The following is a 27,641-nucleotide window of genomic DNA, read 5'->3' as shown; positions in this document are numbered from 1 at the left end:
AACAACAAGCAAGCAATAACTGCAAAGTAACACAGACATTTTGGCTGCCCACTTACAAGTGAAGTTTGATCCCAAACCTACAATGTAAGGGGTTTGCTATCTTTTAATCATGCCATAGTCAAATTGATTCAATGAACTCTATTGGGAGAAAGACGGGACTTTCTGGTGGGGGGGGGAAAAGAAACAATTGAACTGACATTTAAAGGGAATAAAGAAGGTAGACTCATTCTCTGGGTTCACAAGGAAGTACACTTTGGCATCATAACTGCAGAGTAGGAAGATCAAGACGCTGCTATCCCTATCCATGTTACTGCTGCTCAATTCGGCAACAGTGGAACTAATGGTTCGCCCATGCATATCTTCATAGGCCATGATTGGCTTTTTCCAGCACAGCAGTATTCCAGGCCAGGCACCAATGCATACCAGGTAACTGAATGGACCAGAAATGATTGCTGGTACTTGTCATATGCCACTTGCTGGTGCTCTGCAAGAATAAACATTCCCGCTCATGGAAATGGCGAGCAGCATCAGGATTTTCCTAACCCCCTCCCCTCTGTAAATCCCTGCACTGGCTTCCTATCAGATTCAGGATAAGTTTCAAGATTCTATGCCTGGCCTATAAATCTGTACACAAAACCTGCCCTACCGACATCTCTGAGCTTGTTCACAAGTATGCACCTCCAGTCCCCCCACCGACATTCGCCTAACTGCCCTGCACATTTCCCACTCCCATGTGCGCCTACTGGATTTCTCAAGATCCGCCCCCACCCTCTGGAACTCCTTTCCACCTCCCATGAAACTCACCCCCTCTTTCAACACATTCAAGCAAGACCTAAAAACCCACCTCTTCAAGATGGCCTACACACCCCCTACCACAAAGTAACTCTCTACTGAATACTTAGTGTGTCCATCTCCCATCCGCTTAGATTGTAAGCCTTTGGCAGGGTTCTCCCTTCCCTAGTGTATTCTGCATGATTGTGTGCTCCTTTCCTATGACCGTCTTGTACTTGTTTAACCGGGCCTACCTAACCAGCCCAAAATGGCATGATCATGTATTTTGCACCATTCGCGTTGTAAAGCTTTGTACTATGTTGTATAACCTTGTTACAACTGACATCCTCGTATCATATGTATTTACACCGCGTAATAGGTTAACGCTTTATAAATAAAATAAATAATAATGATGACTAGCTCTACTTCACAGGGTGCCCTCTTACCCTCCCCTCTGCTCTCTCTCAACCAATGGAGAAACTTGGCTCACTATACATTTACATTCATGTTGGCTCAGAAAACCGTGTCTTTGGAAGTTCTCCTTGATTTGATAGGAAGCTTTTACATCAGCTAATCTCAGCCTTTGTATTTTTCCATTATGTATGTGGTTTTCACTGTCTGGGCTAATGACAGGTTTCCACTTACAGAGAAATGCACTTACCATTCATGGTGATTTCATAGGACTCTAACTTGAGGATTTTTTCCTTGAATAGCTGCTGCTGAACGTCGCTTTCCAGGTCATGCTGCCCTTTTGTGAACCACTCGAAACACATCTGCAAGAAAAACATAATTATCTCTTTCCTGTCCAGTTTTACCGCATTACTCTGAATTTCAGTATGAGCAGCAAATGTCACCCATAGCTCACACTGAAAGAAAGCACTGAGTATTATTCACCAAGCCATATGCACAGAAACTGGATACAAAAATAGAGCAGCTGCCCTGAGCAACCAGGGCTGTGGAGTCGAAGCAAGTTTGGGTACCTGGAGTCGGTGATTTCATAAACTGAAGAGTCGAGTCAGATGATTTTTGTACAAAATCCACAGCCCTGGTAAGTATTTAGACTAAGGAGTCGGAGTTGAGGAGTCAGAGCCATTTTGGGTACCTGGAGTCGGAGTCTATAGTTTCATAAACTGAGGAGTCAGAGTTGGAAGATTTTTGTACCAACTCCACAGCCCTGTGAGCAACCAAACCGGTTTCAAAAAAACTAGTGAATGGATGTATCAGGCAACTGAACTATGCTTACTCCAGTAATTTAAAGAGAATCTGTATTGTTAAAATCGCACAAAAGTAAACATACCAGTGCGTTAGGGGACATCTCCTATTCCCCTCTGTCACAATTTCGCAGCTCCCCGCCGCATTAAAAGTGGTTAAAAACAGTTTTAAAAAGTTTGTTTATAAACAAACAAAATGGCCACCAAAACAGGAAGTAGGTTGATGTACAGTATGTCCACACATAGAAAATACATCCATACACAAGCAGGCTGTATACAGCATTCCTTTTGAATCTCAAGAGATCATTTGTGTGTTTCTTTCCCCCCTGAGGGGGGAGTGCATAGCAGAACCACAACACTGAAGAACTTGGCAGCCTTCCAGACACAGGCTGACAAGTCTGACAAGGGAAAGATACATTGATTTATTACAGAGACTGTGATAGTACAAAGTGCTGCAGTAAGCCAGAACACATTAGAATAGCTTTTGGAACTTGTAGGATGATAAAAAACAGGATGCAATTTTTGTTACGGAGTCTCTTTAAAGGCCAGCTAACCTGAGGCCTGAAAAAGGCAAATTCTATTCGCAAACAGGAAAGTGTGTGACTATAAACAAAGTACATAAGCAAAGTGGTGGACATAATTGAAAAACATGTGCTCATCATTGAAGCGCAGCTTGTTGTATTCAGTTGTTGAATGGGTCAATCAGCTGTGACCATGTGACAACTAAAGTAGGAAGAAAGATAAATGCAAAGGTATATTTTCCTCCTACCTTGCATTACAGTAAAAATCAGATGTCTACATGAGGAGACAAGACTTCTAGTCACAGAATGTGGAAAGTAAGCAATGAGAAGGCCACAATTTGCTAACAGAACAAGAAAAGGAGGAGGTCTTAAAGCCAATGTAAAGTGAAATTAAAATAAAAAGTCAGATACCTCTGAAGAGGGAAGGCTATGGATCTATTAGTCTTCCTGTTCCTCTCACGACCCCCTAGTTCTAGCGCCATCACCCCGGTTCAAATCTGCCGCCACGGGAGGCTTTGGGAGCCCGAGTGCTCCCGAAGACGGGCGGCTCTGTACTGTACATGCGCCAGTGTGTGCTCACACATGAAAAGTACAGAGCGGCCCATCTTTGGGAGCTCTTGGACTCCTGAAGCCTTCAGAGGATACTCAAAGCATTATTTGGCCTATTAGTTGAAAAGCTCTTGCGGAAGTGACGGGAAGGCTCTATAGGACTCAGAGCCTTTCCTCTCCATACGCAAGTATCTGCTTTTTTATGTTAATTTCAATTCACATTAAAGTGGATCCGAGACGAACCTTTATTCATTGCATAATTGTGTTCCTTACCTATAGTTTATAGGGCATTCCTCTAGCCAAATACTCTCAGTCTGGGCAGGAGGAGGAGGAGGTTACTAGCCAGAGATTTCAGAGGCAGAGAGGAGGGGGGAGTGAATTTTTCACAGGCTGAGGGGTGGAGATGCAGTTGCAGATTACCTGTGTAGTTGCAGATTACCTGTGTAATGATGACAAACAGAACATGCCCGCTCTCATTGTATCACAGGAATACATCGTCATAAACTGCTGAAGCTGTATGCAGCCGGATTTGCTGTGTAAACTATTTAAACTTTAGATAAGATATTAGAGATGGCTTGAACCTCCGAATTTCGGTTCGCAAACCTCAAATGCGAACCTCCGCAAAAAGTTTGGATCGCGTGAACTTCTGCGAACCGCAATAGACTTCAATGGGGAGGCGAACTTCGAAAATTAGAAAAATTTATGCTGGCCACAAAAGTCATGGAAAAAGGTTTCAAAGGGTCTAACACCTGAGTTTTTGCATGGGGGAGTGGGATACACGCCAAAAGTACCGGAGAAAAATCTGGATTTGACGCACAGCAGCGTTCTATCACATTGCATGCTAAATTGCAGGCCTAAAGTGCTTTAATACATATTGTATGTGTATACATCAATCAGGGAGTGTAATTAGAGTACTGCTTCACACTGACACACCAAACTCACTGTGTAACTCACCGCAAACAGCTGTTTGTGTAGTGACGGCCGTGCTGGACCGGTGCGCACCATAGCGAGAGTGCAGGTGATGGCGGTTTTCCAGCCCATATGGTCGCCGAGCTGAGGTAGCTCAATGACAGAAGAGTGACTGTCCAGCTGATCGAATTTGGTCTGTCCACAATGAAGCAACAACCTTATTATCTTGGGTGGCAGGCAGAGATGCTGCGTGTGGGAACTGAGTCTTCGGGCAGGCTTGACCGTGCTTTGCAGGCCACGTGGTCAGATGGACTATTGGCCCAACGCTGTGTGCCAGAGGTGACACCACTTGCCTTTCAGCATCACGGTACAGTTTAGGTATCACCTTTTTGAGAAATAATTGCGGCCTGGTATCTTCCAATGCGGTGTGTGGATTTGCTTTTGTGTGCTGCTTTCCCTTAGGTGGTCATCCCATTGCAGTTTGTGCTTTGTCATTATGTGCCTTCATAAGGAAGTTGTCCTTACGCGGGTCTTGGTCTTTCCACGACTCAATTTTTGGTGGCAGAGATTACAGATGGCATTGCTCTCATCTGAGGCAGATACAAAAAAAAATGTCCACACCGCTGAGCCCTGGGGTGATGGCACTTCGGTGGTGGCGGCCGACTAAGTGTTAAGTGGGGTGCCAGAATCATAGCAGGAGGAGGAAGATATGTCACGCTTCCGTGCGGAAGCTGAGGAAGATGAGGTGTTCGGTGTTAAATAGTCAACTACGTCCTGACAATCTTGGGGGTTGATGGCACGCACCTTCTGACACTGTACTTTGGTCCAGGGCCGCACGAAATGACAACAGCACGACCTCGAACAGACCTGCCGGGTGGCCTGCCTCTGCTGCCCATATTGGGGGGATGAAGTGAAAGGTAAGTGCACTGACTTGACTAATACAATGTGCAGTGAACAGGTATGCAGTGACTGGTATCAATACAATGTGCAGCTGTCACACACACAGGTACCGTGAACAGGTGCAGCAACTGACTGGTATCTAACAGTGCGTGCGCTCACGTAGGTATTTAGGTGCACTGAACAGGTGAGTATGCAGTGATTGGTATTACAAATGTGCAGCTGTCACACGCACACAGGTACTGTGAACAGGTGCAGTGACTGGTATATAACACTGCTTGTGGTCACGTAGGTAGGTAGGTGCACTGAACAGGTGGGTATGCAGTGATTGGTATTACAAATGTGCAGCTGTCTCGCACACACAGGTACCGTGAACAGGTGCAGCGACACTATGTGCACTCATGTAGGTAGGTAGGTGCACTGAACAGGTGGGTATGCAGTGATTGGCATTACAAATGTGCAGCCGTCACACACACACACACACACACACACACACACACACACACACACACACACACACACACACACACACACACACACACACACACACACACACACACACACACGTAGTCACTGAATGTGTTGGGCCTGGCAGTGGCACAGTAGGAATTACCAAGGGGCCAAGGTCCCACCAGCAGCTGTGACTGACTGACAGGGCTGTATATGCAACACAAGTGTCTGTGGGACACACACAAAAACAAAATAATCACCACAAGTGTGGTGATATATTGGGGTGCTGATGATGTTAGGAAATACAGGGACATATTTTGTCATTTTTCTGTCTGCACTGCCTCAGATACGGATGTCTGCTAAAAGCTAGTCTGGCTTTTGAAGGTGTCACCTGGCCAGGAACCTGAATGCTAATGTGTTAGTCTGTATGTAGATCAACTCTACCATTGTCTGCTAGAAGGGAGCTGTTGCCTGGAATTACTAGCTTGGGGCAAGGAAATGGCTCATTAGGCCATCTGCTGTCTCAGGTGTGATGGTCTGTTTGTCAATGACCACTACAGGTGCCTCTGAAGGTGACCGATGGTGAATAGGAACAGGAATGGTTGAAATTCACATGACAGCCAGGAAGCTTCACCCAAACTACAATCTTTTGATGTATAGACTTTTACCTGCTGGAATGTGAAAGCCTTAATCAATTGTCACCTGTAACTTGGACTAGGGAAGTCTTTTGTTGTGTGTGTGCTCTAGTGATCATAACCTACTAAACTTCTCTCTCTCCTCCTCTCTTCCTACCACCCTGCCTCAAGCACGCTCATATACACGCAGGAACTACCGCAACATAGACATGCAATCTGTCTCTGATGCCTTGGCACCTCTCCTCACAAAACCATTCACTGTACTGACTCAGCAGCTGCACACTATCACTGCTCAATCACGCAAGTCATGGATGAAATCGCACCCCTCACCAATGTCCGCCCACACCGTGCCAGCCGCCAACCCTGGCTGACCAAAGCTACTAAACAGCTAAAGGGGTGCTCTAGGGTAGCTGAACGCCGTTGGAGAAAAACTAATACGAATGAGGATTTCATTACTAAAAAGAGTTGAACAAGTTTAAAACCGCTCTCTCTTCTGCAAAACAATCATACTTCTCCTCCCTCATATCCTCCCACTTGCACAATCCAAAGCGCCTGTTCAGTACTTTCAACTCCCTTCTCCGTCCACCCCCTCCTCCTCCTTCTTCATGCTTATCAGCTGAAGAATTTGCAACATACTTTACAGATAAAATTGCAAAAATCCGTAGTGTGTTTTCCACGCAGACATCAAACTCCATCTCCACTCCTCTTGTTGACTGCTCTCTTTCCAGTTTCTCTCCACTCTCTGAACATTCGCTCTCTTCCCTTATCTCCAAATCCCATCTAACCACTTGTTCTTTGGATCCTATCCCATCACATCTCATTCCACAGCTATCCACATCCCTCATCCCTGCCCTAACATCGCTGTTTAACCTATCCCTCTCCACCGGAATTTTTCCATCCTCACTCAAGAGGGCTGTTGTAACACCACTACTTAGAGACTCCGTAACAAAAATTTTATCCGCTTTTCTTCCATCCTACAAGTTCCAAAATCTATTCTAATGTGCTCTGGCTTACTGCAGCACGTTCTACTATCACCATCTCTGTAATAAATCAACTTATCTCTCTCTTGTCAGACTTGTCAGCCTGTGTCTGGAAGGCTGCCAAGTTCTTCAGTGTTGTGGTTCTGTGATGCATCTCCCCCCTCCAGGCCCCTCTCTGCACACTGCCTGTGTATTTTTTAGATTAGTGCAGCTTCTCTCTGCTCTATTATCTTTTACAAGCTGGATAAATCCTCCTCTGAGCTGGCTGGGCTTTCACATACTGAAGAATTACATACAGGTAGAGCTGTCTGCACTCTGCAGGAAGAAACAGCCTGACACTTCAGTGGAAGATAGCTGCAGGGGGAAAGAAACACACAAATGATCTCTTGAGATTAAAAGGGAAGGCTGTATACAGCCTGCTTGTGTATGGATGTATTTTCTATGTGTGGACATACTGTACATCAACCTACTTCCTGTTTTGGTGGCCATTTTGTTTGTTTACAAACAAACTTTTTAAAACTGTTTTTAACCACTTTTAATGCGGCGGGGAGCGGCGAAATTGTGACAGAGGGTAATAGGAGATGTCCCCTAACGCACTGGTATGTTAACTTTTGTGTGATTTTAACAATACAGATTCTCTTTAAAAAAACCATCTCTAGACCCCACCGAACTTGCTAACTACCGCCCAGTGTCACTTCTTCCATTTGCATCTAAATTACTTGAACGCCACATCCATGCAGAACTAAGTCAGTATTTATCTGCAAATTCCTTGCTCGATCAGTTCCAATCTGGCTTCCGGCCAAACCACTCCACAGAAACAGCCCTCACCAAAGTAGCTAATGATCTCCTCACAGCTAAATCCAAAGGCTATTATTCCATACTCATCCTTCTAGATCTGTCATCAGCATTCGACACGGTCGACCACACTCTATTCCTATAGATGAAAGGATCTGTAGGAGTAAAGGACCTCTCTCTCTCCTGGATATCTTCCTACCTCTCTGGAAGGTCTTTCACTGTTTCTTATTCAGATCAGGCCTCCTCTTCACACCCTCTGTCTGTAGGGGTACCTCAAGGCTCTGTCCTCGGTCCCCTCCTCTTCTCCATCTACATGCACGGTCTTGGTAACTTAATCAGCTCATTTGGTTTCCAATACCACCTATATGCAGACGATACACAACTGTACCTCTCGGCCCCAGACCTTAACTCCCTCCTCACCCGGGTTCCCGACTGCCTGTCCGCTATCTCCTCTTTCATGTCCTCTCATTCCTTAAAACTTAATATGAATAAAACTGAACTAATAGTCTTTCCACCATCCCTGTCCACCCCTTTGCCTGATATTACAATAAATGGTAACAACACGTCTATAACATCAGTTCCCAAAGCACGGTGCTTGGGGGTAATATTTGATTCCTCTCTCTCATTTACTCCTCACATTAACTCCCTAACCAGCTCCTGCCATTTCCAACTGAAAAACACAGCACGTATCCGACCTTTTCTCTCCCATGACACAACCAAAATGTTAGTACATGCTCTTATTATATCTCGATTGGACTATTGCAATATATTGCTTGGTGGACTTCCAACTAACCGACTAACACCGCTCAATTCTGTACTGAACTCTGCTGCTCGACTCATTCATCTCTCCTCTCGCTCTTCCTCTGCTGACCCTCTCTGTCAAGCTCTTCACTGGCTACCAATTAATGAGAGGATTCAGTTCAAACTCTTAACCATAATCTACAAAGCTCTCCACAATCTCTCTCCCCTGTACATCTCCTCACTAGTCTCCAGATACCAACCCAACCGCAATCTCAGATCTGCACACGAGCTTCTTCTATCCTCTTCTACAATTACCTCCTCACATTCACGTGTACAAGAAAGACTTCTCACGTGCCTCACCCCTCCTCTGGAATGCCCTTCCACAACACATCCGCCACTCTTCCACCTTCGAAATCTTTATATAATTTTTATTTAAACTCAGCCAGTTAAAATTTACAAACATTTCCAGAAAACTTTCGCAATATTTGGTGAATACATTCCGGTACTTACAGTAATATACGTGCACATGTTGTCTCCTATATACCTGTATATATTTTACATATTGTGCTAATCTGGCTTTTTGGTGATTGGGAGTTTAGTAAAAGAGAAAAGAGAGAGAAGATAGAAGAAAAAGTAAGAGGATAGACAGAAAAAAGAGAGAAGAAAGAGAATAGATAGAAAAAGAAAAGTCAGTAACATAACATATAACTGCACATTGCACATGTTTGTCTAGGTATTTCTTCATAATACAAAACTTTCTATTCTGTCATTTCTCTGAGAAAGATCTTTTTTAATCCGGGATTTCAGCACTCACTATTTGTTTATAGGAATCTGTATCTTGGTATAGTAGCCATGGGAACCACACTTTTTTGTATCTTTCCCCCCTGTCTCTACTTGTCAAAATTATTTCTTCTGCTTCATGCAGTTTATTGATCCTCTGAAACCATTCTTTGATGGATGGGGGGTTATTCAGTCTCCAATATCGTGGGATCAAGCTTTTTGCAGCGTTCAATAGGAAAGGTAATACCGAGGTCTTATAGCGTTTCGAGGATATTGGGGCTAGGTGAAATAAGATTTGCCATACATTTAATTCTAATGTCACTCCTGTGATTTCTTTAGTTATTCCAATCACCTTTTCCCAGAAAGAGAAAAGTACCGGGCATTCCCAGAAAAGGTGAAGAATGGTTCCCATGGCCCCACACCCTCTCCAACATTTATTATCCAACCCATAAATCCTAGCCAGGAAAACAGGGGTCCTATACCATCTTGTCAGTAGCTTGTAACACCCCTCCTGTGTGTGGGTACTAATAGAGGATACATGGGACATGGCTAGGACCCTGGACCATTGTGCTTCCGAGAGAGTCTGGCCTGTTTCCTCCTCCCACTCCCTTAAATATACCGGTTTACTCTTGTTTAGTTCTGACATCAAAGCTTTGTAAATCCATGAAATTGCATGGGGAAGTTTCTCTTCCTGAACGAATAGCTTTTCCCATTCAGTCATGTCATTAATTGCCCGTATTTTACCTCTCGAACTAAGCCAGTGCGTGATTTGGCCCAGTCTCCAGGCATCCATGGGGAAAAGGCCGTACTCTCTCCTCAGTTCAGTAATCGTTTTCAATTTAGTCCCATTTAGGAAGTGTCCTAACAACATTGGTTTATCTCCCTTCCACTTCCCAAAGTACCCCTTTTCCAACCCTGGGAGAAAATGCAAAAAGCCCTCTAAAGGAGTTAAAGGGGAGGGTTCACTTGTCCATTTAGGGTTTTTCCTTGTTTCGTCCCACTGTCTAAGTGTGTGTTTTACCCAAGGGGGGGTCCCAGCTGAAAGGCCCCGGTATTCCGGCCTTGTCCAGACTGCTCCCGCCAGGTTCCTCCCCGCTAAAGTCTTTTCCAACTTTACCCAGCCTTTGTGTGCCCCATTATGTTGCCAGTCTAGTATTCTATTAACCACCTTAGCGGTATGGACGAGCTCAGCTCGTCCATTACCGCCAGAGGGTGCCGCTCAGGCCCTGCTGGGCCGATTTACATGAAATAAAGAGCAGCACACGCAGCCGGCACTTTGCCAGCCGCGTGTGCTGCCCGATCGCCGCCGCTCTGCGGCGATCCGCCGCGAGCAGCGGCGAAAGAGGGTCCCCCCAGCCGCCTGAGCCCTGCGCAGCCGGAACAAATAGTTCCGGCCAGCGCTAAGGGCTGGATCGGAGGCGGCAGACGTCAGGACGTCGGCTGACGTCCATGACGTCACTCCGCTCGTCGCTATGGCGACGATCTAAGCAAAACAAGGAAGGCCGCTCATTGCGGCCTTCCTTGTTTATTCCGGGCGCCGGAGGCGATCAGAAGAACGCCTCCGGAGCGCCATCTAGTGGGCTTTCATGCAGCCAACTTTCAGTTGGCTGCATGAAATATTTTTTTTTTTATTTAAAAAAAACCCTCATGCAGCTGCCCTGGCGATCTTAATAGAACGCCAGGGTGGTTAAGAGCGACCGCTTTATGATATGTTCTCAGGTCTGGGACCCCTAGGCCCCCTCCTTCTTTTGATCTAATCATTATTTTATATGCAAGCCTTGGTTTTTTCCTCCTCCACAAGAATTTTATCAGTAGGGACCTGATTTTTCCAAAGTATGTTTTGGGCAGGGAGATTGGGATCATAGTCATCGGGAAAAGTAGTCTGGGGAGCACATTCATTTTAAAGATGCTGACCCTCCCCAACCAGGTGTAGCTATGATTGTTCCATCTGTCTAGGTCTTTACTTATAATCTCCAGTAGTGGGGTGAAATTTAGTGCATATAGTTCTGCTAAATTGGCAGGTAATTTAATTCCCAGATATTTCAGGGAACCTTCTTTGGCAGTAAAGGGGAAGTTGTGTTTAATTCTATCAAGGTCCACTTGGCTGAATCCTACCCCTAGAAACTCAGACTTGCTCGGGTTTATTTTAAAGTCCGAAATGGCTCCATAATTTTGGAACTCATCTAGCAGTTCTGGAAGAGAGGTCAATGGATCTGTCACATATAACAATATGTCGTCTGCGAAAGCCGAGAGTTTGTACGTTTGGTTTCCCATTTGTACTCCTTTAATCCGCTGATTCAGCCGTATGCTCCGGAGGAGCGGCTCTAGTGTCAACACAAAAAGCAACGGGGAGAGGGGGCAACCCTGCCTTGTGCCATTAGTCAAAGGAAAGTTTTGGGACATTGTCCCATTCACTCTTATTCGTGCTGAGGGGTTTGTGTATAAGCTGGATATCCAAGCCCTCATTGTGGGTCCTAAGCCAATATGGGTTAGTACTTCTTGTATAAGGCCCCAGTTCACCCTGTCAAAAGCTTTTTCTGCGTCCGTGGAGAGGAGAAGAAGCGGAGTCTCGTTATTTCGGGCCCAATGGAGCAGGTTTAAAGCTTTGTATGAATTGTCTCTCGCTTCTCTCCCCACCACGAAACCCACCTGGTCAGGGTGAACTAGGGCCGGTATACCTATTTTAATTCGGTTGGCTAGTATTTTTGAAAATATTTTAATATCTAAATTGATAAGGGATATAGGTCTATAACTCGGGCACAAGGCAGGGTCTTTCCCCTCTTTTGGGATAACAACGATGTGAGCTTCCATACTCTGTGTCGGAAAAATGCCTCCCCTCTTCAGCCCGTTCAGAGCTACCGTTAAGTGTGGGAGTAATAGATCAGCAAAGGTGTAGTAATATTTTTTCGTGAGGCCATCCGGCCCGGGTGCTTTGCCATTTGGCATGTCTTTTAGGACCCCCTTTATTTCTTCTACCGTTATATCTTTTTCCAGATCCATGCACCACTCCTCCGACCACCTAGGCATTCCCACCCTCTTTAAATAATCTTTAATTTTTTGCTTACTCTGCTCTGCCGATTCCTTAGATTGTCCTTTCCTTAGGTTGTACAAAGCCTCATAGAAATTCCTGAAGAGACCTGCTATTTTGTCCGCCCCATACTCCATCAGACCTCTTTGATCTTTTATTTTGTGAACGTAATTCAATTCCCTCTTCTTTCGTATACTATTGGCCAGCATCCTCCCACATTTGTTGTTAAACTCATAAATTCTAGCCCACCAGTGTCTTTGTTTGTGTTTTGTTTTGCGGTCCATAATCTTAAGCAAGACTCCCCTCTCCTCTCTTAAGGCTTTCTCTATTTCTTTTGATGGATTCTTTTTATGTGCCTGCTCTAATGAGGAGATTTTTTCCAAAGTGTTCACTATCCATCCTTGTTCCTCTCTCTTTATACGTGCCCCTTCGAAATCTTTAAACGCTCCCTCAAAACCCACCTTTTCCGACAAGCATATTCTCTAGCTTAGGCCATGCACCCACTAAATAACCTAATTACGCACTGCCTGTACATATACTGTATACTTCCCCCACCTCTTGTTTCCACCCCATTCCTTTAGATTGTAAGCTCGCAAGGGCAGGGCTCTCACCCTTTTGTGTCATGGAATGTTATTAATTCAATTGCTTGCACACTGTTAGAAATTTATACATTTTAGTCATCATGTTAAATCAAGTTGTAATCAGCAGTGCTGTATCTTGTATCAGTGTTCATATTTCATGTATATCATTGTCTGTATCATTATGTATCCCTTGTTTGTTTTCTTACATTGTACAGCGCCACGGAATATGTTGGCGCTTTATAAATAAATAAATAATAATAATAATATAGTACACTTTTCACCTGTGGATGTTAGATCTCTGGAAATCTATGCAGACTTTAAAAACGGAGATAGGAAAAAGCCTTAATCAAGTTTTCACCTGGAGTTGGAAAGCCTCACATTACAATCTTTTGATGTATAGACTTTTACCTGGAAATGGAATTATGTCTGAGATTTAATTAAAACTAGTTCCTCCCCTCCCCAAGGAAGTTGCAGCCTCCGGGCGTATCTCACAGTATAAAAAGCAAAGCCAGATACCTAGAAAGAATCTTCTCTTGGAGGTAGCGCTTTAGCTAGGGATGATCGAGACTCCTGGTCGAAACGGCGTCCTCCCGTCAAACAACGTTCTAACCTAAGCTGGTAACGTTCTTTTTCCCCCGTTTATTTTTACGCAAATATCCGTGTGTGTATTTTTGTAACTTTTATCTTTGCAACTTTTTTTACTTTGTTTTTGTACATCTTTTGTATATATTAAGTTCTGCATTGTTCCACGTTTTTTATGGAATATTAAATCGTTATTTAACCACTTCGCCATATCTGGACGCATATATCCGTCCAGATAGGCAGTGGTGCTGCAGCCGTGTGTTGCGCGCGATCGGGCGCGCGCGCCCCCGCTACCTCCCGCTGCCCCCCCGATCAGTGAATGGGAATATAATTCCCATTCACCGATCCAAGTCCCCGGCAGAAATACCGACGCTTTCTCATCAGAGAGCGTGGTATTTCTGCCCCCAGGAAACAACTTCTCTTCATTTTAGTTCCTAGATGCGACATCGTTCGCATCTAGGAACTTTTTGAATGTGGCCATCTTGTGGCCAAATAGTAAACTGCACCCACATACCTGTATTGAATAAAAAATACATTATTTTACATCTAAAATTGGCTATTTACCTCCCAAACTAAAATTACCCAAATACATTTTTGTATTAAAAAAAATAATAAAAAAAATTACAATTAAAAAAAACAAAACTACATAAATAGTTACCTAAGGGTCTGAACTTTTTAAATATACATGTCAAGAGAGTATCTTATAACATTTTTTAAAATTATAAGCTTGTAAATAGTGATCGACGCAAATTGAAAAAATGCACCTTTATTTCTAAATAAAATATCGGCGCCATAAATTGTGATAGGGACGTAATTTAAATGGTGTAATAAGCGGGACAAATGGGCACATAAAATGCATGGGTTTTAATTACTGTAGCATGTATTAATTTTAAACTATAATGGCTAAAAACTGAGAAATAATGTTTTTTTTCCATTTCTATCTTAATCTTCCTGTTAAAATGTATTTACAGTAAAGTGGCTCTTAGCAAAATGTACTACCTAAAGAAAGCCTAATTAGTGGCGGAAAAAACGAGATATAGATCAATTAATTTTGATAAGTAGCGATAAAGTTATTAGCGAATGAATGGGAGGTGAACATTGCTTGGATGCATAAGATTTTCGAAGCTGTAGGCTGAAGTGGTTAATAAGCTTGACTTCTGCTGTGCTAAACTAACACTCATAACCTAGAAGAGATTGAAGTGCAACTGTGTATAAATCCATGCCTAATTGTATGCTTGAGCAACACTACCATATGAAATTGTAATTGCATTGTGTGTGGGGGCATTTGTCATACGTTGGCCTAAAGGGCGCAGCTGACCCAACGTACGAAAACGTCAGTGCGAGTAGCGACAGCAGAGTGGCTAACAGTATCGTTCGAAACGACTGTTTAGTGGTCTTGCTTCACTACAGTGTAAGATTGCAAGTGTGTGTGTGTGTGTGTGTGTGTGTGTGTGTGTGTGTGTGTGTGTGTGTGTGTGTGTGTGTGTGTGTGTTTAGTCTGTGTGTGTGTGTGTTTAGTCTGTGTGTGTGTGTTTAGTCTGTGTGTGTGTGTGTTTAGTCTGTGTGTGTGTGTGTTTAGTCTGTGTGTGTGTGTGTTTAGTCTGTGTGTGTGTGTTTAGTCTGTGTGTGTGTGTGGCGTTCCCGTATTCGGCCTAAAGCGCAAAGCTGACCCGAATACGAAAACGCGGATTGCGCGCTGAGCACTCGACAGCAGAGTGGATGTGTCTAGCAAGTCGCTAGTGGTGGCAGTGAGAAGTGTTCTGGGGGGTCACAGCCTTGTTTGTAGCTTATATAAGGCTGCTCCCCGCTTGATCTGGTCAAACTCGCAGTCGGGAACCGTATACGCAGGCATGCCGCGGGCCGGTTCCTGACAACATGAACAACATTAGCTCTCAAAAGAACTGTTGAGGATGAGGAGTGCTTTTTAGCAATAAGATCAGCAAGAAGGAGCAACCTAACAAGCCTAACACAAGAGCCTAACTAAGCTTTCCCTATGTCAGCAGCCAGGTTCTCTCCCTTCTCGAATGATGGGTACACACGTTAAGATTTCCCGCTTGATTCGCGGTTCGATTCGATTATTTCAAACATGGTCGATCAGATTTCGATCGTTCCTGCCGTTGATTTTGCATACTTAAAGGAATACTATCGATTCACATATTTTTTCAATTGACACAGGAATTGCTTGGGTAGTGCTGCTAAGTACTGGTGTATACATTTTAGTAGCAACTTCATTGTTTACTGTTCGCAAAATACTTACAATCTTTACTGACGCCAAAACTGATGGCTGACTGAGCCATGAGGAGAGGGGAAATTCCCCTCACACCTGATCAGTTAACTCAATATGTAGCTCTGTGTGTGACAGAGAGAGAGAGAGCTCTCAACAGCTGCAGATCCTGTGTCATGTGTTTCTGACTGAAGTGTCTGAAGAGAGCAGAGGAAACTTTTCATACTGTTTTTGCTTTTCAGAGTTTGATCTGTTTGATATTTGCTTTCAGTAGTCTGATATGCAACTCTGGCTGTGCATTAAAGCTGACACCCCTTCTGCAATTGATTTGTCCCAATATAGCTAAATCCTACCTTCAATAAATTACAGCTTTTGCCTCTGATATTTAAACACGAAAAGTAGGAAAATGTTTACACAGCTACTTAAGACATTATTTGCACACTGTCATTTTAGAAAACTCCTTTAACATAAAAAAAAGATCGAAATCCAATCGAGCATGTTTAAAAATATCGAATCGATCCGTTCGATCCCGCGAATCGAGCGGGATATCTTAACGTATGTACCCAGCTGACAGTGCCTGCGTTTTATAAGGGGGGGGGGGGGGCTCCAGGAGGGAGTGTAGCCTAATTGGCTACCCTGTCTCTGCTGACTGATGTGAAGGGTCAAAGTTAACCCTAATGATGTAGTATAGGGGGCGGGTCGAACTCTCATATAGTTCGTGGTTCACCGCGGACACGAACCATCGAAGTTCGCGCGTGTAATTTCGCGGGCGAACCGTTCGGGCCATCTCTATAAGATATATAGCCAAGTTACTTGTTATAGTTAGTTTTTGATCTCGGATTAGCTTTAACTTTAGGCCTGTTTGGAGAGGAGCACAGCTGAAGCAAGCAAAGTTACACAGTGGATTCTTGAACTTGAAAAGCCCAGTTCCAAAGCTAACACTGAAAATTTACACTAATCAACAAGATTCCTTTCAGAATTTGTCTTGCTTAGTGATGGATTTACTGTACACAACCTCAGTATTAAAGGGAACCAAGTGCCACTTTTTTTTCCTGCAGTTTATCTACTATTATGGTTTCTAATAGTATTCTACTATCGAAGTGCAAAAACGATTGTAAAATATCAGTATTTAATACTGATATATTACTATAGCTATACCTAAAGTCTATTCTTACACTGAACCCTCCCACTACTGATACTGAACCTTAAACCACTCCCCCCCCCCAGATAACCCTAATTGACCCTAACAAATCAGAACCCACACCCTTGGCTAACCTTACAGGGAACCTTAACACTAAAAAAATAAATTAAATTAAAAAAATAAATAAAATGAATGCGTTTCACTTACCTGGGGCATCTACCAGACCCCTGCAGCCATCCTGTGCCCTCGAAGCCACTCGCTGCCGCTCTGGTCCCCCGCTGCCAGCTAGTTTTGTGTTTGCCGACTAAGTCCTTTGCACGCATTCCCACTAGTGCAGGAAGTTATCGCGGATTTTAACACGTACATTTTAACATGTTGGAGGCGCAATGTGTACAAATTTACTCGTTGCACCTGTAACGCGTAAAAATGTACATGTTAATCTCTGCAACAGCTTTCTGCACCAGCGGGAATGTGTGCAAAGGTACGCATAGCGGCCTGCTGACTCACAGTCGGCAAAAAGGAAACTAGCTGATGGCGGGGGACCAGAGCAGTAGTTTTTTTGGGGGGGTTAAAGAGAATCAGAGATGAAAAAGTAACTATAACAAGTAACTTGTCTATATATCTTACCTAAAGTTTAGAAAGTTTACACAGCAAATCTAGCTGCAAACAGCTTCAACAGAATATGATTATTTCTTCCTGTGATACGACAGCAGCCTTGTTCTGCTTGTCACACTACACTGAGGCAAGCTGATAGAATCTCCAGCCCTCAGCTCAATCTCCTCCTCGCCTCTGAAATCTCTGGCTAGTAACCTCCTCCTCCTCCTGCCCAGACTGAGCTCCCACATGCCCTTGCTACCTGGGACTGAGTGCCAAGGCTCTCTGAAAAGCTGTGGGCAAGGCTTGTTTAGTTTATAGGGAATTAGAGTATTAAAACAAAACAAAAGTAGTATTTGGTTTGAGGAATGCCCTATAAACTATATGAAAGGAACAATTATGCAATGAGTAAAAGTTTATCTCGCATCCACTTTAAGGTTCTCTTTAACCCTTTCTCCTTCAAAGCGAAGTTTAACGGCCCCTACTGCTAAAATAATAATAATTTTGAAAAAAAGTCAATTTTTGAGCGCCGCCATAGGGGCCCATTAAATTTATTGGTAAGGTGGTGAAAGTCGGGTGCCTGATAAATATGAGTCAAGGCCTCCTTACCGATAAATGCAATGGACCCCCAAGGAGCTTCCGAGTAAGTTGGTATTAAACTATGAGGACAGATCAAATGACACAACAATGGCACATGCTGTGCAGCAAGACACAGAACAAGAATTCTGCTTTTCCCCCCGAAACATGGACTCTGCTTCCCATACCCGGGTCTAGACGATGATGATTAGTCACTCTTGACGAATGAAAAATAGTTCTCACCATTTCTTAACTCTATCTATTTAAAAAAAAATGATTTTATACAATGCACATAGCACTTACTTCCCGATCCAGCTCGCAAATGTCGTGTCCGGTGACGAGACACTCCCAGATCTCTTTGGCACGGCTCCAGCCAAGGTACAGGGTGGCTTCTTGGAGGAAAAATGCTAGGAATTTCAGATGGGCTTCCAAATACTGAAATGGGGAAACGCTGATGTTATTTTTCACCAACAAAAGATGCTTGAGGGTTAAGCAAATAATCAAACACATCAACTTACAATTTATGCAAAATAACCAAATACATCAACTTCCAATCAACAGTGTTTTTAAGGAAACTTTTCTTCCTTGTCCGCTCGTGAGGAGTTCAGAGTTATTTCTGTTTAGGGCTCTTTCACATCAGAGCTTGCGTTGGAGAACGCTCAAAGCATACGTTTTGTTGTATGCGTTTTAATGCGTTTTGATATGCGTTGCACTGCAGTGAGTGTGCGTTTTTAATCCGTTTTCAATGCGTTACAGCACATAGAAAAACGCAGGTAATTTTTTTTTCTTTTAGTTTTCAACTTTCTACATTGTTCCTCTGTTGCATTCTGGGACTGATTGCCTGCGTTAACGGATTAAAAACGCGCATAGTGTGCGTTTTACATTGACTAACATTGTAACGCATAAAGCTAGCGTCGACCGAAAAACTGCGCCTGGGTGCAGTGTAACGCAACGCACAAAAAGGCTGCGTTATATGTAAAAGCTAAAATGAAAGTCTATGGACTTTCATTTCACCTTGGGTAATGCAAACTTTACCCTTTGCGTTGAAACGCAGAAAATCTGCCCTAATGTGAAAGAGCCCTTAGGGATGGTCAGTGAGATGCAAATAATTCAGAGCTCTTGCAAATGTTATGCAGCCTAAAAACTGACCAAACCCAGATGCTGAAGCATTTGCATCAACTTACAGTAAAATCTGCATAAACTCTGAATAATTAGCATCTCAATGACCATCTCTATTTCTTTTGCTGTGTCAGCACAAAGTCCTATATGACAAGATCCTAAGCAAAATTCACAGCTTGCTGGGCCATATACAACTATGGCCTCTATTCATAAATTATTCCCGCATGCGGTAATGCTGAAAACAGCTGACTTTACTGAGCACTTAAAATGTCAAATCATAAAAGCGGTTTCTGCATGAAAAGCTGACATTCATTCCTGAGCAGTGCAGGAAATTACAGCCTTATGCAGTGATTATCTCAACACGTCACTAAATGTCAATTCATAAAGATTAGAGCAGGCGGTATTGGGACGGAGAATACCGTCTGTTTAGAAAAGGTGATAAGAGAGCGGATAACAGCCAAGTTAATGGAGACAGATCTCCCAGGCAGCAGCGGCGAGGACGGAACAAAAAAAGGCTTCCAGAATACCCAGGCTGTGTTTTTTAATCTCTTGGGTACCTGTTTTCATGTTTTATACATCAGATAGCCTGCATGTGTAACATTTCTTGAAGTTCTTCTAAGCTGTGGCAATTTAATAGATTGTTTAGAAAGACTAATAGACAGATTCATCGCAGATTCGGGGCAAGGAGAGGCAGTTAATTTTTTTTAAATGCACATCTAAAGGGAAGATGGGGCTGCCTCTTATTGTAACGCTGTCTCTGCAAGAAGAAAATGAATCAACTCAGGCAGCTTCTCATGTTACCGCCAGCCTAGTTCGGGTAAATACCGAACTTCTATCGCAATTGTAAACTTTTTTTATGAATTAGCACACAGAAGTCTAAAATACCGAATGCGGTATTTTCCCTCCAAGATTTTTTCCCCGCACAGCCTTTTATGAATAGAGCCCTATGTCACTTAACTGCTTGAAGACAGCGCTGCTTTGGCCTCTTCAACGGAACCCGAGGTGAGTAGGATATGGAGGCTGCCATATTTATTTCCTTTTTAACAATGCAAGTTGCCTGGCTGTCCCCCTGATGCGGCGTATCTAATACCTTTAGCTATTTACTATTATTTCGCATTTATATCAGGGCTGTGGAGTCGGAGTTGGAGTCGAGGCAATTTTGGGCACCCGGAGTTGGAGTTGTTGATTTCATACAGTCGGATGATTTTTGTACAAAATCCACAGCCCTGTTAAGTATTAGACTAAGGAGTCTGAGTCGAGGAGTCAGTCATTTTGGGTACCCAGAGTCTGAGTTGGAGTCGTGGTTTCAGAAACTGAGGAGTCGGAGTCGGAAGATTTTTGTACCGACTCCACAGCCCAGATTTATATAGCGCAAACATCATCTGTACAGAGTATACGGTCACTTAACTGTCCCTCAGAGGAGATGGACTATGCATCGTAGTCTAGGGCCAATTTAGAGGGAAGCCAATTGCCTTATCTGTATGTTTTTGGGATGTGGGAGGAAACCGGAGTGTCCGGAGGTGACTCAGTCTGCCCTATAGACTGAAAAAGCATGCAGAACAGGTGCTCTGACTGTAGCCTGTTTGGATTAACCACATTACAGGATTTTTCCAGACGCTACTGATGTCAGAAGATCAACATGAGTGCCAGACAACAGGTACAGTTTAAAAGAAAATTTGGCACGCCTTCCTATCACAAGGAACTTTTTATTTTTCTATTTTGAATTTATGATCACTGCGATTGGCTCGCAATAATCACAGGGTCAGAAGCCAATCAGAAGCTTGAGCTCAGCTGTCATCAGACTGCAACAGATTACGACGGGAAAAAGTGGACAGGGGAAATCTAAGTGCTGTCAGAGACCGGGGTGTACAAGCACATTATAGATTTCACCTCGCATGTTCCTGAAATGGTTAAACTAGTCCTGAATGTCTTTCCTCTGATTCCTTTTGGAATAACAGGAAGTGAAATTCTTCTGAATGGTGTTATGCTTTAAGTAAGAGAGTAAATGGAGAATATATGTAACAAATAAATGAAGCTGTTGGCACAGATTTCTAGATCAAGACTTTCAGTGTCTGATACCTCCCGGTAAGTGTATCTGCCATCAACCAAGGTGGATCCGACCAGCCCTCCGGGACCGACAGTATTAACAGCCAGACGATGGCACGCCACCAGGCTAGCAGTTACCAGCTTAACAATCTCAAAGTTCTTCTTCAGATCCTGGATGATGCTCTGAAAAACATGAAAGATATTTAGTGATTAGACTAAGGTCAGCCACACAGCTACATCCCAGCATCACAAATAAAATATGCTTTACATCAGACAGTAATTTGTATATGAAGTTTAAAAAGAAAGCCCTTCCAGCAGGTCAGTAAGAGGAGTGATGTGATGATACCATCATGCTCACAGGCCTACAAACCTATAGGGGATGTGTCTGGCATCAGAAATGGCCTGCATAAAACACCTGTGTCTATTAAAACACATTACAAATCAATTCTGAAATTAGGTTTTCATAATACATATACAATACATAAAAAAGCCAAGCTTACCTCGGGTAATGTCTTTTCCAGTAGTCCGAGTGACAGCACCCCTCCTATGAGACTTGTCTCCCTCCCAAACTTTGGACAGGAAGCTAGAAGATACAAATTTGCATAACAGGCAGGCAGGAGTAGTATATAAAGATGTTACTCACAAAAGGTATTCAGTTATAAAAAAAGACACGGACACCAAATGCTGCTGAAACGATTAATTTAATTATGCCCTTTATTAGGGTGGGCCGGAGGGGTGCTGTCACTCGGACTACTGGAAAAGACATTACCCGAGGTAAGCTTGGCTTTCCCAGAACGTCCTCCTGACAGCACCCCTCCTATGAGACGATAAACAAGAACATTATAAGTTAGGGAGGGACTACTGCCTGCAACACCTTTCTTCCGAATGCTAGATCAGTATTGGCTAATAAGTTTAGTCTATAATGTTTGACAAACGTATTTTGGCTGGACCAGGTGGCCGCTCTGCAAATCTGCTCTATCGAGGCGCCTGCCCTCTCTGCCCAAGATGTTGATACACTTCTTGTGGAGTGAGCTTTAATTGAGGTCGGTAAAGGCCTCCCTTGAGTCTGATAAGCCGCGGTGATAGTTTGTCTGATCCATCTTGCAATTGATGTCTTAGAGGCTTGCCTCCCCTTGAATTTCCCCGCAAACAGCACCAACAAGGCATCTGATCTTCTCCAAGATGCAGTCCTTTCAAGATAATGAAGGATACACCTAACATCCAAACAATGAAGCTTCCTCTCCTTTTCATTAGTTGGTTTATCACAGAATGATGGCAGAAAGATCTCCTGAGATCGATGAAACTTTGAAGTCACTTTAGGAAGGAATGCAAAGTCTGGACGTAGAGTAATCCTATCCTCCGAGATGGTACAATAAGGTGGCTTAATGGATAAGGCCTGAAGTTCGCTGACTCTCCTGGCTGTGGTGATTGCCAGAAGAAAGGCCGTTTTCAACGTCAGAAATTTATCTGGAATCTGATCCAGAGGCTCAAAGGGATGTTCACAAAGACTCTGTAACACCACATTCAAGTCCCAAGGGGGCACCTTAGATATCACCACAGGCCTGAGACGTTTAATTCCCTGAAAAAAACGAAGAAAAAACTCCTCCTGAGCTAATCTTCTCTCTAAATATACACTCAAAGCTGCTGTCTGAACTTTAAGAGTGCTGGAACTTAACCCCATCTGAAATCCATCCTGAAGAAATTCCAGAGCTGAGGCGGAAAGTCTAGAATCCTTCTCTTTCCTTGTACACCATTCACAGTAAATTTTCCATGTCTTCTGATAAATCTGCCTCGTCACCTTCTTGCGGGATTGTATTAACGTTTCAGAAAGTTTATCCGAAAACCCCTTTGATTTCAGGATTCCCCACTCAATCTCCATGCTGAAAGGTGAAGACGCTTGAAGTCCGGGTGAAGAACTGGGCCCTGCGACAACAAATCTGTTCTGACTGGTAACATTATTGGTTGACACATCGCTAAATTCTGTAACAGAGCAAACCACGGTCTTTTCGGCCAGAAAGGTACTATGAGAATTACTTGTGCTCTGTCCTGCATAATCTTGTTCAGAACCCTTGATATCAGAGGTATTGGGGGAAATGCATACATCAGGTTCAACCGCCACTCTATCGAGAAAGCGTCTATTTCCCACGGATTGTCCTTTGGATACAGGGAGCAAAACTTTAGACACTTTGAATTTTGTCTCCTTGCGAATAAGTCTACTGCAGGGGTGCCCCATGCCTGGCTGATCTGAACAAATACTTCTGGATTCAGAGACCATTCGTCTTGTAATATCGCTGACCTGCTGAGATAGTCTGCCACAACATTGCAAGTCCCCTTCAAATGAACTGCTCTGACGGATGTTAAGTTGCTCTCTGCCCAATGCAGAATCCTTGCTGTCTGAGACCACAACCGACGACTTCTTGTTCCTCCCTGATGATTCAGGTAAGCCACTACACTGCTGTTGTCGGACCTGATCAGGACATGACACTGATTGATTTGATCCTTGAAGAATTGAAGGCTTCTCCATACTGCTTCCAGTTCTCTGCTGTTGGAGGATCTTATTGCCATAGCCCTGGACCACTGCCCTTGTGCTGGTAGAGAGTCCATGTGAGCGCCCCACCCCCACGTACTGGCATCCGTCGTTATGATTCTTTGTACTGGAAAAAACCACATGCGGCCTTCCGATAGGTGAGACAGTTCCTGCCACCAGTTTAACGACACTTTCACACCGTATGGGATCAGAATCTTCCTTTCTAGTGCTGAAATGTTCCTGTTCCAGCTCCTTAGTATCCACAACTGCAGGTTCCTGGCATGGAATTGACCCCATTGTACTGCAGGGAAGACTGAGCTTAACAGACCGAGAAGTGCCATGGCTTTTCTTATACTGATGGACCTTGATTTCTGAAAAGAAAGAACAGAATTAAGTACTGCCGAAACTTTTCTTTCTGGGAGAAATACTCTTTGCTGGCGGGAGGAAAAAATAAACCCCAGATATTCCATAGATTGGCTGGGTATTAGCGCCGATTTTGACCAGTTAATTAACCAGCCTAAAGACTCTAGATTATCAATGCATATCTTAACCTGATCACTTACAGACTGTAAAGAATTACCCCAAATCAATAAATCATCTAGGTAAGCAATGATGTTAATGGACCTACACCTCAAGACTGCCAAAACTTCTGCCATCACCTTTGTGAACAGCCAAGGTGATGAAGCTAGCCCAAAAGGTAACACATTAAATTGGAAATGTCTTACCTCTTCTTGTAGGTGAATTGCAAATCTTAGGAATTGCTGGGACTCTAGATGAACTGGTACATGCAGGTAGGCATCTTTGAGGTCCAGAGAAGCTAGAAAACAGTCTTTTTGCAACAGGGTTATTACAGACTTCACATTGTCCATTCGAAACTTCCTGTATTTTACGGCCCTGTTCAACCCCTTTAAATTTAGAATAAATCTGAAGGCTCCCTGAGGCTTTTTTATCAGAAAAACTGGTGAGTAGAACCCTTGGCCTCTCTGGCAGGATGGTACCTCTCGGATCACTCTTTTTTCCAGAAGGGAAGCAACCTCCTCCTGTAATGCCTTCCTTTGGTCTGGTGATTTTGGCTGTGGAGTTACCACATACTGCAGGGGTGGGGGATACTCGAATTCTATCTTGTAACCTTCCAACACTATTTTCAAGAGCCACTGACTTGTGAACCGCTGGCACCATGTTTCGTAGTAGTGGGAAAGCCTTCCCCCTACTGGAATACTGGCGTCATTGCTTATTGGGTTGGTTGGACCGGGGAAAAAGAGCCTTCCCTTTTTGGTTTCTATTTGGAATCCACTTCTTTTTAGGTGGGATCTTTGCCTCAGGTTCCTTGTTGCCGCTGCGAGCTGGGCCCCTGTACTGAAAAGCTCTCTTTTTGGTCGGAAAATTTTTCTTATAATCTGAGGTTCTCTCTAGCGTCTGGTCTAGCTTTGAACCAAATAACAGTTCACCTTCACAGGGCAAACCACACAACTTGGAGCGAGACGAATTGTCCCCCTGCCATGTTTTTACCCATATACCTCTCCTTGCCGAGTTGACAAGGGCAGTTGTTCTGGCCGTTAATTTAACCGTATCATCCGCTGCATCACTTAAGTAATTAGTAGCGTTAAACAAATCTGGAAAGTCCTCTAAAATTTCTTCTCTGGGCACCCCCGAAGCTATCTTAGACTGAGTCTGCGTGAGCCAAGCTTTAACCTGCTGGGCGGTCTGGACGAGCTCAGCTCGTCCAGTACCGCCGGAGCCTGCCGCTCAGGCCCTGCTGGGCCGATTTGGCTCAAATAAAGTGCAGCACACGCAGCCGGCACTTTGCCAGCCGCGTGTGCTGCCTGATCGCCGCCGCTCTGCGGCGATCCGCCGCGAGCAGCGGCGAAAGAGGGTCCCCCCAGCCGCCTGAGCCCAGCGTAGCCGGAACAAAAAGTTCCGGCCAGCGCTAAGGGCTGGATCGGAGGCGGCTGACGTCAGGACGTCGGCTGACGTCGATGACGTCACTCCGCTCGTCGCTATGGCGACGATATAAGCAAAACAAGGAAGGCCGCTCATTGCGGCCTTCCTTGTTTATTCTGGGCGCCGGAGGCGATCGGAAGAACGCCTCCGGAGCGCCCTCCAGTGGGCTTTCATGCAGCCAACTTTCAGTTGGCTGCATGAAATAGTTTTTTTTTTATTCAAAAAAAACCCTCCCGCAGCCTGCCTGGCGATCTTAATAGAACGCCAGGCAGGTTAAGGGATCGTCCCACTGCCGTGGATGCCACTGCTGGTTTAAATGTTAAAGATGCTGACTCCCAAGCTCTACGCAACAGATTGTCCATCTTTTTATCAATGGGGTCTTTTAAATTCCCAAAGTTCTCAAACTGCAAATCGGATTTTCTCGACACCCTTGAAAACGACGGGTCCAGTTTGGGAACCGGACCCCAGAATTTTTGATCTTCCGGACTGAAAGGATAACGACGAGAAAGACTTGGGCCAAAATGCCCTCCTTTCAGGGTCATCCCACTCCTTCCCAATCATTGACTTTAGAGAGGAATGGACTGGGATGAAACAATTCTGGGGTTCCGCCAAACTCACGTACATCTGATCCAAGGGGGTCAAAGATTTCCGCTCCACTGTTATCCCCATAGTATTTTGCATTGCCGACAACAAGTCTTTCATTAAGTTGGGTGCGAAAGCAAACTTCTGAGTAACCTCTGGGTTTTCCTCCTCCTCCCCAGAAATCTCCTCCAAAGATGAAATCTCTCCTTCCTCTCCAGATAAATCTGAATCCCCTGATTCATTATCCTTTCTTTTACGTTTAGCTGCAACTTGATGAGGTGAAGCCTCTAACTGACTGTGCCCCTCAATCACCGGGGCTGGTAAGGGAGCAGGCACAGTATCAGCAGCAGAAGTAGAAGGAACTGTAGATTCCGCCATTGCTGAATCCTTTATCTCTTTAATGGCCGAGGCCATCTCAGACCGCATCCATCCCATCAAGTCCTTAAATACCACTGGGGATTCCTCCTTTACCACCTTCTCTCTACAAGACTGGCACAGTTTCTTCGTAGAGGAAGAATAGAAGCGAGAGTTGCACATAACACAGCGTTTCTCAGTTCTACCAGAAGATTGTCCCCCTTGACCTTGCTGAGACACAGCCTTGTCTTTGTCTTTATCACCTTTTGGGGCTTTAGGCTAAAAAGAAATAAAGACAGACTGTCAGCCTTACAAGGTGGACCTATGATTACAAATCAACTCCCTCAAAGTCTGAAAAATTACAGCTCACCAGAGAGGGGATAGCGCCAGACTCCGCAGAAGTCAGAGGAGAAGGGCCTACAGCGTCCTCCATGATCACCGACAGCAATGGTGATCGTGGCTAACATTCACATATATATAACCCTGTTAATTACCTGCAGCTGAAGTCAATCTTAACACCGCCGCGGCCCCTGCCGCTATGCCGTCAGCTGACTCGTCATGCGGGACGCATGCGCATGACGTCACTTCCACCCGGAACTTCCGGTTTCGCGCTCCTGCCGCCATAAAGCTTCCGCATCTCTAGGAGAAGCCTCCTCCACGCTGTGCGCTGGACCAGCTGAGTCCCCTGCTCAGCCTTACTATGCCCGCGCTGCACGCTGCACTCGCCGCCTGACGTAGTAGCACCTGGAGACCTCTCAAAGCGTCCCGTCCGGGACAGGAAAAACAACTGAATACCTTTTGTGAGTAACATCTTTATATACTACTCCTGCCTGCCTGTTATGCAAATTTGTATCTTCTAGCTTCCTGTCCAAAGTTTGGGAGGGAGACAAGTCTCATAGGAGGGGTGCTGTCAGGAGGACGTTCTGGGAAAATGGCACTGTACCTTGCATTTAGCTTTAAAGGGAATCTGAAGTGAAAATAAACTTATGATATAATGATTTGAATGTGTAGTACAGCTAAGAAATAAAACATTAGCAGCACATTAGATGTGTCTAATATTGTTTCCAGTACAGGAAGAGTTAAGAAACTCCAGTTGTTACTGTGTGT

At 44.3% G+C, this 27,641-nt stretch overlaps 2 protein-coding genes across 4 annotated transcripts in view; both read right to left on the bottom strand.

The window, feature by feature from the left end:
• The window catches only part of USP24 (ubiquitin specific peptidase 24), a 273,414-nt gene that overhangs the window by 97,497 nt on the left and 148,276 nt on the right, over positions 1-27,641 (bottom strand). For all 3 annotated transcript variants that reach the window (XM_068239422.1, XM_068239420.1, XM_068239421.1), the window contains exons 17-19: positions 21,164-21,313; positions 18,269-18,400; positions 1,433-1,544 (exon numbers count right to left, since the gene is read on the bottom strand). In XM_068239422.1, the coding sequence (XP_068095523.1) occupies positions 1,433-1,544; positions 18,269-18,400; positions 21,164-21,313 (394 nt within the window). The remainder of the gene's footprint in view (positions 1-1,432; positions 1,545-18,268; positions 18,401-21,163; positions 21,314-27,641) is intronic.
• On the bottom strand, positions 21,978-25,230 carry LOC137521254 (uncharacterized). The gene is made up of 2 exons (XM_068240245.1): positions 24,383-25,230; positions 21,978-24,028 (listed from the first exon to the last, which is right to left on the bottom strand). Exons 1-2 carry the CDS (start codon positions 24,834-24,836, stop codon positions 21,978-21,980), a joined length of 2,505 nt encoding a protein of 834 aa, XP_068096346.1. The 5' UTR covers positions 24,837-25,230.

Source organism: Hyperolius riggenbachi, chromosome 6 (assembly GCF_040937935.1).
Source record: "Hyperolius riggenbachi isolate aHypRig1 chromosome 6, aHypRig1.pri, whole genome shotgun sequence".
NCBI lineage: Eukaryota > Metazoa > Chordata > Amphibia > Anura > Hyperoliidae > Hyperolius > Hyperolius riggenbachi.
The sequence above is the reverse complement of the archived record's forward strand: the minus strand, read 5'-3'. Positions and strand labels throughout refer to the sequence as shown.